This window comes from Xyrauchen texanus, chromosome 22, assembly GCF_025860055.1.
Source record: "Xyrauchen texanus isolate HMW12.3.18 chromosome 22, RBS_HiC_50CHRs, whole genome shotgun sequence".
Taxonomy (NCBI): domain Eukaryota; kingdom Metazoa; phylum Chordata; class Actinopteri; order Cypriniformes; family Catostomidae; genus Xyrauchen; species Xyrauchen texanus.
In genome coordinates this window covers 21,307,131-21,319,103 of record NC_068297.1, presented here as the reverse complement: position 1 = coordinate 21,319,103, position 11,973 = coordinate 21,307,131, and the positions used below count along the sequence as shown (strand labels likewise).

Sequence of the window (11,973 nt, the reverse complement as noted above, 5' to 3'; positions counted from 1 at the left end):
GTTTTTAGGTTGTTCTTCCATTCATTGCAACTGCTTTCTTCCATGAACGGTCATAAATATGGCAGTTAAGAGGAAAAAGTCAGGTTACTGAAAATGAATTTTCAGTATGAATTTGAATTTTGCGATATTTTAATCCCTTTTTTATTTATCTTCATTGGTTTACAGAGATTTGCAGAACAAGTGCTGAACTTCTAACATTACTTCATTGCGGAACCGTAGAAGGAGTATAGAGCATAGGAACGCCAGTGAATGTTTCAAATTAAAAAAATGTGAAGGAATAGGTATCATTATTACACAAAAACGCTTATGGAGGATCCTTACAAATGTGACTTACCATAATTTCCGGACTATTGAGCGCACCTGAATATAAGCCGAACCCACTGATTTTTAAATAAAATATTATTTTGACCATAAATAAGCCGCACCTGTCTATAAGCCGCAGGTGCCTACCGGTACATTGAAACAAATTAACTTTACTCAGGCTTTAACGAAACACGGCTTGTAACAAAAAGAAATAGGCTTTAACGAAACACGGTGTTGCAGCGGGGGCTTAGTCAAGCGCCCGTCCGGGAGAGAAAAGCGGTAAGGGCGCTTACACCTGAGCTAAATTATGTCTAACACCGGTGTCTAATTTCAGTAAGCATGGGGAGAGCGGCATAAAAAGGCAGCAGCCACAGAGCTGAGAAAGTGACACACGTCAGTCTAGTGTTGGCGCATAGAAGAATTGAGAAACTTTATAAAATTGATTGTAAACATTGCTGTGGCCATTAAAAGCCTTACCTGGAACGTCAAGTGCCCTGCTGAAAACTGTCACACTGGTGCCCGTGTGACAGTTTTCCCAAGAAGGACACGTGAAGCAGGGCACTTGAAATTAGACACCGGTGTTAGACATAATTTAGCGCAGGTGTAAGCGCCCTTACAGCTTTTCTCTCCCGGACAGGCGCTTGACCACGCCCCCGCTGCCACACACAGCATGTAATAAAACATTTGCAGTAAACAGTAGCCTACCAAGAAAGTCATTGGTCACTATCTTTCTCCTCTTGTGCACATGAAACCACTGAAGTCATCTCCTTCGGTGTTGGAGTTGAATAGCCTCAGATTTAGTTGTCTTTTTGCACTGAGTCAATTCCTCACGCTGCTGTTTCCAACGTCTTATCATCGACTCATTAAGACCAAGCTCCCGTGCAGCAGCCAGATCAATCGCCTTCAACTTGAAAGCTGCATCATATGCGTTTCTCCATGTCTTTGCCATGGTGAGGGTGCCAAAATTACTACCGTAATCAGAATGATGGGAAGTTTGAGCGCGCTCGATTTAATCTAAACAGTAAACAAAAAAAGTTGTTTGGCAATTTCATTGGTCTAATGAAAGCTTCACGCCGCCAAAAAACTGAGCACGTCACAGAATGTTTTTTTAATTATTTTTTTTATAAAATTTGAAAGCGGGAAAAATCCATATATTAGCCGCGTCATTGTATAAGCCGCGAGGTTCAAATCATGGGAAAAAAGTTGCGGCTTATAGTCCGGAAATTATGGTATATTCTAAGCATGTTCTGAATTGGCATTTTGGTATCTTTTTTTTTTTAAATATCAAAGGAATAGTTCACTCAAAAATGAAAATTCTGTCATCAATCACTAAACCTCATGTTAAAAGAGAAGTTAGGGAGAATGAATGCCTTATTACCATTCACTTATTTTACAATGAAAGCAAGACATTCTGCCTAACATTTCCTTTTGTGTCCCACGGACGAAAGAAAGTAATATGGGTTTGGAGCAAAATGATGCTGGGCAATTTATGAACATTTTAAAAATATCAATGCAATGTTAAAAATGTAACATAAAATATTGATTTATGGCGTTAGAATATAGATACATTATCTTTAGTTAAAATATCTACTACTTAGTTTCATTATATTCACATGGCATGGTATGCATTGTCATGTTGTCAAAAATGGAGAACAAGCGTGCTTTTGAATCTCCTTAAAATATTACACAATCACCCCCCCATTTGGCATGGTTAAGTATGTTGTTTTTTTAGCCAGGTGCTACATCATCACCTTACCATCTGAGTAAAAGCTTTTTGCTGAATCATACATCATCATATTCCATGAACCATCAGAAAAGCCATCCTTCACTTCTATGACTAAGCGTGTCAGTCTGGACAACACTGCATGCCCGAGCGTCCAGTAGCCATAAGTGTGATGCTGCTTTCCTTGCGTGAGGTCAAACTTAGCGCAACAACAGGGAGTAATCAGATCAGGGAACTAGGGTTTTTTCTAATCGCCCTGATGGAAAAGCATCATTTTTTTGGAGGCAGGTGTCAGCAGCAGGGTGAGTTATTGTGAAGTGATGGACTACCGCAGACCAGGAGCAATCAAAGTGATAGCCCCTGCATCTTCAAATTGCTGGTGCCTCAGATTCATCAAAAGGGATGCTGGTGGCAGTGCTGGCCAGCGAGCTGTGTACAGTTGTAGGCCCGTCTACACACACACACACACACACACACACACACACACACACACACACACACACACACACACACACACAATAGAACAACGCACTCAGAATTATTTGTGGAAATGAAACTTATGTAGAAGAGGACTGGATTGGTGTCTTGACCTTTTTCCCACTCACTGAAATTAAACAACATTTATTTTCGGTGGCAACAATACATGGCAAATGTTTCAAAAAAAGGCCTGATTCCAGGAGCAATGTGATGAGGTGGCTGACTGCTTGGCCTGTATATGTTGATTTATGGAAGTGATGTAAGAATCCACTTGTGACATCTGGAAGTGCGTAAACTAATGGAAGAATTTCATTAGTCTCTTTTCAGGATCAAAATTGTTGCTCTTGAGTTCTTTGAGTGAATTATTTCTTCAGCACCCCAAGTATTGACTGCAGAAAGCAACTGTACATAATACAAAAAGCATGCAATTATGTTAAGCGGACGAGATGTTTTTAAGCTCTCGCAGAATTCGACATCAACTGTTTTCTTCGCCTCACCTCACCTTCGCACTTTCCGAACCAGACAAACAAATGCTGCATAATTGGATATATAATTTCATTTATTTATTGATTTTGTCTGTTTTCCACTCAGCTATCTCATACAAAATTACCAGCATTGGAGTAGAGTCTTCCAAACTTGTCAAAGACGTGACAGGTGGTGAAGACAGTCTTGAAGGGCTGAAATGATAAGCACATTGATTGGATGTCAGTAGTTGGGTTAAACTAGGTTAAACACTCAACAGAGATGATGCAAAAATGATTTCAATTTTTACATCTGGCTCTCTCTCTCTCTCTCTCTCTCACACACACACACACACACACACACACACACACACACACACACACACACACACACACACACACACACACACACAAAGAAAAGCACACTCAAATAAAAGCACACTCATATCAGATTTAAAAGTAGTACACTCTGTCATAGATTTGGCTTGGTGATGCATGCACACATTCTATGATAAAAGTATACAGAATGTACTACAGAAGTAATTAATTATATCCCTAAGTATGTCAATGAGGAACAGCCTTAATTGTGTTAATATTCTGTGTCTTGATGAAAATGCCCTTTAATGTAGTCAATATTCTGTCATGTCATTTTCATAAATGATTGTCATCACTAAAAATGTCAAAAGGTTTACTAATTTAAACATCAAACATATAAAAGATCAACATAAAATACAACATGTGAAAACTGTCCTTGTTGTGAAAACCTGAGCTACTGAAATATATGCATATATATTAAATCAATATCCGGGTTGTGATATGATGTGATATGATATTGCGATTCTTTGTTTACTGAATTGTGATTCAAAACTGCAATAATAGTTCACTCAAAAATGTTTGGTACAGCTATCCTTATGAGGACTCTCCATAGACAGATATTTATACTGTCCGAACTAAAGATTCTATCCCCTATCCCTAAACCTGACCCTCACAAAAAACTTTCTCCATTTTGACATTTAAAAAAAAACATAGTTTAGTATGCTTTTTAAGCGATTTGAACACAGCCAGTTAATGATGAATTCTTGAGCCACAACAAATCCTGCCCTCTTTTTTGCAGAACTGCACAAAAAGAAAATTGCATCAGATATATTTAGTTGGACTGGATTCAGATTTTGCGTGTGGCCTAGTTGTTGCAGCCACTACAGTGCATGTCTTGCAGCACCTCTTCAAGCAAGCTGGCTCTCAGTGACCCCATCTAGAGGCTGGCCTGGTCAAAAACACAGCTCGTTCGTTCCCAGAACGGCTTATTACAAGAGCATGTGAGGAGCACTGCTATGTTGAAATAGAAATAACAGGCATAAAGTAAGAATGGGAAGAGGAGAGGTTGGGAGGACTGGGCAGGAAGGCGATTTAATAATATATTTAATTTTTTTAAGACTGCAAGTTTAGCAAGGACAAACTAATGTCATCGACTGGGGCGCTGACTGTTTCCCTCTGGCAGGCATGCATGTGATCCTCTGTCAGTCAGTGTACGCCACCATGACAATCATTTGTGTGCCTTGGCCTGGGGAAAAGCTGCAGCTAGCTGTCATTGTAAACAGATCTAACTCCAACAACTGCATAAGACATGCAAAAGGACACAAAATTGTCTTGAAAGTGGAAAATAGATTCATTAAAACAATCACTTAAATAAAAACAAATCCAACTTCAGAAATGATATCACTGAAACATATTTTTATTTCTGTCACCACAACAAGGCTTAATATTTCAACCAAAAAAGAAATGTCTGTAATTATTTACTCGATCATATTCTTTCAAACCTCTATGATACTCTGTCTTGCACAAAAGGAAATGTTAGGGAGTATGTTATACTCAGTCACCATTCTCTTTCCTCACATCTTTTTTTATCTCCATTCAATGAAAGTAAATGGTGGCTGAGGCTGTCATTCTGGTTAACATTTGTCCAACAGTGTCCCACGGAAGAAAGAAAGTCATAAAGGTTTGGAAGAACATCTGATTGAATGATTTTTTTGGGTGAACTATTCCTGAACCCTTGGTCTGTGTATAAAGTAAATAGCTGTACAAGAGCTGAACTAACCAGCATGTTTAATATTAACACACTCTTAGAAAAAAAACATTCCGAAACACATTGTTTTATATTACCCAAATATAAAAAAAAAACATATTTTAAAATTGGGTATTTTAAATTTAAACATTGTTTTATTACAATTAAGCGAGTTACATAATTTAGAGCTTGTCCTAAATATAGCCGCAAGCGACAATCATCGGGGTCCAAGCACATGTAAAGAATTAACCAAAATAATCAGAATTGACAGAAATTATCCAGTCAAAACTAAATTTGTTGAACATTAGGGAAAATGTTCAACATTGTTTGTTATTTGGTTGCTAGGCAGTTACAAAAGTGATAATCAAAAGGCTCCTTGCTACCCTGAGACAAAAGAACAAAGCCTGAAATCTCTACGATGTTCTGGTGCAGCGATATGTGATTTGTTACATGGTTGATAGGGTAACCACATCTGGTTGCTATGCAGTTTCAAGGTGATATTCAAAATGCTCCTTGCTATCCTGAGTCAAAAAAAAAACAAAAAACGTAAGTCTCAACATTGCTCTGGTGCAGAGATATGTGATTTGTTACTTGGTTGCTTGGGTAACACCATCTGGTTGCTACGCAGTTACAAAAGTGATACTCCAAAGACTCCTTGCTACCCTGAGATAAATGAATAAAGCAGGAAATCTCTATGCTATTCTGTTGCAGAGATATGTGATTTTTTACTTGGTTGCTAGAGTAACCCCACCAGGTTGCTAGGCAGTTCCCAAGGTGATACTGAAAAGGCTCATTGCTGCCCTGAGACACATGAATGAAACCAGAAATCTCTAGAATGCTCTGGTGAACAGATATGTCATTTGTTACTTTGTTGCTAAGGTAACCCCATCTGGTTGCTAGGCAGTTATCAAGGTGATATTCAATAGGCTCTGTGCTACCCTTAGTCAAATTAATGAAATCAGAAGTCTCTACGATGTTCTGGTGCAGAGATATGTGATTTGTTACTTGGTTGCTAGGGTAATCCCATCTGTTTGCTAGGTAGTTAACAAGGTAAAACTCAAAAGGCTCCTTGCCATCCTGAGTCACTTGAAATAAACCGGAAGTTTCTACATTGTTCTGGGGCAGAGATACGTGATTTGTTACATGGTCGCTAGTTTAACCCCATCTGGTTGCTAGGCAGTTACCAAGGTAATACTCAAAAGGCTCCTGCTATCCTGAGTCAAATGAACAAATCCAGCAGTCTTTACGTTGTCCTGCTGCAGAGATATGTGATTTGATACTTGGTTGCTAGGGTAACCCCATCTGGTTGCTAAGAAGTTACCAAGGTTATACACAATAGGCTCCTTGCTACCATGATTCAAATGAAAGTAACCAGAAGTGTCTATGATGTTCTGGTTCAGAGATATGTGATTTGTTACATGGTTGCTAGGCAGTCACTGAGGTGACACTCAAAAGGCTCCATGCTACCCTGAGTCAAGTGAACAAAATAGGAAGTTTCTACATTGTTCTGGTGCAGACATATGTGATATGTTACTTGTTTGCTAGGACAACTCCATCTGGTTGCTAGGTAGTTAACAAAGTGACACTCAAAAGGCTCCTTCCAACCTTGAGTTAAATGAAAGAAACTGGAATTTTCTATGATATTCTGGTACACAGATATGTGATTTGCTACATGGTTGCTAGGGTAACCCCATTTGGTTATTAGGTAGTTACTAAGGTGATACTCAAAAGGCTCCTTGCTACCTTGAATCAAATGAATGAAACCAGAAGTCTCTGAGATGTTCTGGTGCAGAGATATGTGATTTGTTACATGGTTGCTTGGGTAACCCCATTTGGTTGCTAGGCAGATACTACGGTAATACTCAAAAGGCTCCTTGCTACCTTGAATCAAATGAATGAAACCGGAAGTCTCTATGATGTTCTGGTGCAGAGATATGTGATTTGTTGCTTTGTTGCTAGGGTAAACCCATCTGGTTGCTTGACAGTTACCAAGGTAATACTCAAAAGGTTTCTTGCTAAAACTACACCTGTAAAATTGATTTTCTTTTCTCTTTACATCATTATAACTCTCCTAAATTTTACCTCATATATTCCCTTCCAAAGGGACTTTGTTTCCTTCTCACTCAAAGCGCTCATGCTTGTTAAAGTGTGGCGTGCTGTCATAGCAAACATGTTATGTTCCTGTAGGAAATTTGGTTGATGTAGATGCACACGGTACAGATTAAAGTGCCCGTTTACCTCCACAATTATATGTAGGAACAGTATGTGTGAGCTAGGTATTAAATTAAACTGTCCTTATTCTACATTATTGTAAAATAATTAAGGCCTCTCATTAGGGCCTCATTCACGTAAAACCATATGTTGCCAAACTCCGCTCTAACTTTCCAGTATACTGTAAACAGTATCCTCTGTCAAAAAAAAAAGGGGAAGGTATTAATACAGTGTCTGAAACAAGGTATTTTGAAACCCATTCGCTTATCATATAAAACACCAATTAATCCTGTGAAAAAGCTAAAAATACATGGCAATTAATGCAAGATTTGAGGAAAATGTATTATTGTCACCAGAGGTGCTGGATATGAAAACTAATATAAAGTAAATTCCAGCAGACCACACTCATTTTACTGTTATTAATTTGTGTTCTTCAGTGTGCCAGTCATGCTTGTTATGCAGCCGCTGTTCATATTCACATATGAAGGCCACTGGCGTACTTGTAAAACATTTTAGATGCAGTCGCCAAAGACCTCCCTGCATGTTTGCGAGCAGTGACTGCTGCGGCGTCGATGGTACAACATGCAGAACGTATTGTTCTCTCACATCCATTAGTTGTGCACACTTCTCACCAGGTAGGAACAGTTATGTACAACACATGACAGCACAACATTGATCGGGGTATAAAGTTATTTTATTGGTTACTGCTAATCTGACCATTAAACCAACCTCAGTTGTACACACTTTATCTTTACAAATGACTAATTAAAAGTGAATTTTAAAACGATTCACATGATTGCATAGATCGCCTGAAAACATATACTTTATGTAGGCCGGATATTTCATCATCCACCCTGGAGGAGGGGGACCATTGGTACATTGACTTGACAGGTCCTGTTCCATGCCAAATTATTCCGTATACTGGTTTGGTTATGCTGTAACGAAACTCCCAAATCGAATTATCGAAGCATATTCGCTCCCATATAAATCTGCACAAGCTGCTGAGATGTTTGCATTGATCAGAGCATGCCAATTGGCTAAAGTTAAATGAATCAATATATACACAGACTCGAAGTATGCTGATGAGGTAGCAAAGTGGGCTGCAAAGGAAGTTGTGGTAAGCCCAGACCTGAATCAAGCTGAAGAGACTTTTTCCATGATACAATCAACACTGGTGAGAGACATTGACATTAAATTGTTACAGGCAAATCCATCTGAATCTGACAATCAACATTGGGCCTCAAATGAAGTGAAACCAGACCAGACTAATTTATTAAGAGATAAACAAGGGTATCTGGCTCTGTCCAAGACCGCAATAGTAATACTCTGTCGACATTATCATGGTATTTCGCACGTTTCAAAAGAAAAAGTTATCCAGTCAATAAATCAAACTTATTGCATAAATGGGGTACAAAATGCAGTAAAATTAATCCTGTACTAATAACGTGCGCACAGAATAACAGACACAAGTCTACGAAGCACGACTCATTACCATACCAACACCTGCAAGTAGATTTTACATATATGCTGCCATGCAGGAATAACACATTATTGCTTGTGATCATGGGCCATTTTTATAAATGGAGAGAAGCTTTCCCGTGTGTGAGGTAAAATGATAAAATGGTGAAATTTAGCAAAATAAATAATACAGAGATTCAGCTGGCTGAGCTCAGAAAGTCACCATCCTCTGTTGTTATCTCTCCTTTTGAAATACTAATGGGTGGGCCTTTCCCGACCCCTTGGGTCAAAGGCCACGCTGGCTCTCTCTCTACAGGTGACACGGAAGTTGCAGAATATGTGGATTCCCTCATTAAAATATTAAATGGCATAAATGGTGATATCTCTCTCCCTCTGCCTGCAGAAAGCCCTATTCATCCATTTTTTCCAAATTAGCAGGTTCTGGTGAAGTGTCTGAAACCAACAAAGTTAGGTGAACCAAAATGGGCCCAACTACTGTACTGCCAGTGACCAGAACGGGGGTGCTGACTGACCTTCAACCACAGTGGATCCATGCAAGCCGTGTGAAGCTTGCTCCAAAAGAGGGCCTTACTGATTCAAGGTAAATGGTGAAAGCACTGGGGAGCTGAACCTGCAGCGCCAGTGCCTATCCGGGAATCTTTGAATTAGGAGGACCCGAGGAGGGACCTGGAACAGTCAACATGAAAACATTCCTACTGACACTCTGCAAATGGCAGGTGGTCGTGCTTGCCTATGCCCGTCCAGTATCAACACAACTGCAAGGAACCACAAGTGTAATTCCAATAATGTCTTCTGCTTATGTTTTATGGTAATGTTACAGGAAGATGTTTCTGTTAGGAAGATATGGGTAAACACCCGGAAACGAAGGTACCTAGAAGGTGATGGCTCAAGTGACCCTGAAGTATATCTAGACAGTGTTGGACAGAAAGGAGGTATTAAATGTTTGGATTACCTCTTGGCTAAAGATGGAGGAGTATGTAAAATGTTTGGTGACAAATGCTGTACATACATCCCTGGTCACACTGATGATGATGGTGAATTCACGAAAGTATGAAAGGAAATGGGAAAGTTGAATAAAGAATTAGCTGATAATGCCGGTCATCAGGGAATATGGGGAAATTTTTTCAATATGTTTGGGTGATTTGCACCCTGGATGTCCTCCACTATATCAATTGCTGTATGCATTCTACATATGTTACTTTTTGGCCCATGTTTGCTACAATTACTAATGCAAAGGTTGAATGTGATGATAAACAGGCATACAGTTCCGAAGTTATTAGCAAAAACGCAAATTAGCTTATTATAGTGCCATGTGGCCGATTATCAAAAACGTAATATACAGCTTCCTGTAGAGACCCATCTTGTGTATAAAAGTTTCAGGACCATCAGCCATTCACAATTCAAGTTATTACATGCTGAAGTTTGATTGGCTGCTAGTGGCCATTTTTGTTAATTTGTCCAATCGATTTTTTAAGAATATGTTGGTATTTGAACCAAAAGAGGTCCATATTTAATTTTAATGTTGTTGCTCAAATGGCTGCAAAATTATCACAGTTTTTTTGTTGTAGCACCCCCCAGGACTGGAATTGTACAAAACTTTGCTGACATCTTCAAAACATGTCCCGAGTTTGGTTATGTTTAAAGTTTCCATTGAGTATATATTAATCAATTACTCAAATCGCATATAACTGAAGGAATTATATCGTTAATATCTTTGGAAAGATTTTACATATCAAAATTATTTTGATACATTTTTGTCAGGGGGCTCTACAGATGATGTATACCAAATGTCGTGCCGATAGAACTAATGGTCTAGGAGTTAAAAAAAGTTTAAAAAAAAATTAAATTCGAAATGGTGTAAGAAAATTTTAGATGGAAAATTAAATCGAATATACATTTTGTAGGGCTTGACTCAAGGAACCAGAGGAAAAATGCATTTTGATTCTAGCCCTTACAGTTCCAAAGTTATGAACACAAATGCAAAGGTGCTTATTATAGCACCACCTAGTGTCTGACGGATGGGTGTATGGGTGCCTGAGTAGTGGAGGTGATTTGGAACCATCCTGCCAAGTTTGGAATCTCTTTGACTTTGACGCCCAGACAGTTTTTAGGGCAGAAAGAAATAACAAGAAGAAAATCTGAACAAATAAAATAGGGTTCCTGCACCTTCGGTGCTTGGACTCTTAATAATAAGAAAAATAATAAGAAAATCTGAAAAAATACAGTAGGGTTCCTGCACATTCGGTGCTTGGACCCCTAATAATAAGAAAATCGGAAACAAATACATTATGGTTCCTGCATCTTCGGTACTTGGACCCCCAATAATAATAAACAGAAAATCAGCAAGAATACAATAAGGTTCCTGCACCTTCTATGCTTGGACCCCTAATTAATAAAGGACAACATGAAGGGTAAGGCACATGTTGTCAAATGGTCTAATTGCTGTATGTGTGGCTAAATGCAGCAAAAGTATCCAACAGGCTGAGGTGTATTATTCAGAATTCAGTCTTATAAGATTATTATATATTTCCACCCATTTTCTTTTGAGTTAATCGAAAATGGAGTATGTGGTTATTAAAACCTTTATTCCTGCATCTCAGAAAAAAAAAAAGTACTTCTTTTTATTCAGGCTTAATGGATCCAAAAATTTGAATATTGTTAGAACGTATCACAATATAGCTGTAGAATAATTCAATCAATCAGTACTTGAACAGTTACTAACTAGTAATTATTCTGATTTAAAAAAACATTTAATTCAGAATTTTCTGTGTATTTTCAGCCTATTTTCATTGTACCTTAACAAGTATACCTCAACACCTTAATTCTGATCATATATAGGTCTGGATTCAGAGGGACAGCTGTAGAGTGCAATGCAGCTACACTGCGATTTCTGGCATCTTTGTACTGTAAGATGGCATGACGCTCGGTTTATACATAACCAGAAGGCACTGACACACATTTAGAAAGCCAAAGAGAGCTTACAAAGAGTTATGGTATGGTCAGGTCAAGTCAATTTACCTGCTTAATTACAACACAAGGCCTGAGAGCAATTTTTACATAGTTTGTTTGTTGTTACTCCATAGACAGCACCATGACATCATTACTTTATAGTTGCTAGTCAAAACAATACTAGATCAAGTCAATACAAGATTCTGGATTTGATTTTATACAAAATCGATTCATATAACACAATATTTGAGTATTACATTTTTGTTTACTATTTACAACAGCAAAAAATAAAAAAACATCCAATATCA

The 11,973-nt window shown here is 38.4% G+C and overlaps 1 protein-coding gene across 1 annotated transcript in view; it reads right to left on the bottom strand.

Annotated features, from left to right (window-relative positions):
• Positions 1-1,104: 1,104 nt before the first annotated feature.
• Positions 1,105-11,973, bottom strand: part of spata17 (spermatogenesis associated 17) — a 54,623-nt gene continuing 43,754 nt past the window's right edge. The window contains exons 10-11 of the mRNA XM_052154218.1: positions 3,114-3,180; positions 1,105-2,477 (exon numbers count right to left, since the gene is read on the bottom strand). Coding sequence (XP_052010178.1) covers positions 2,395-2,477; positions 3,114-3,180 — 150 coding nt within the window. The 3' untranslated portion in view covers positions 1,105-2,394. The remainder of the gene's footprint in view (positions 2,478-3,113; positions 3,181-11,973) is intronic.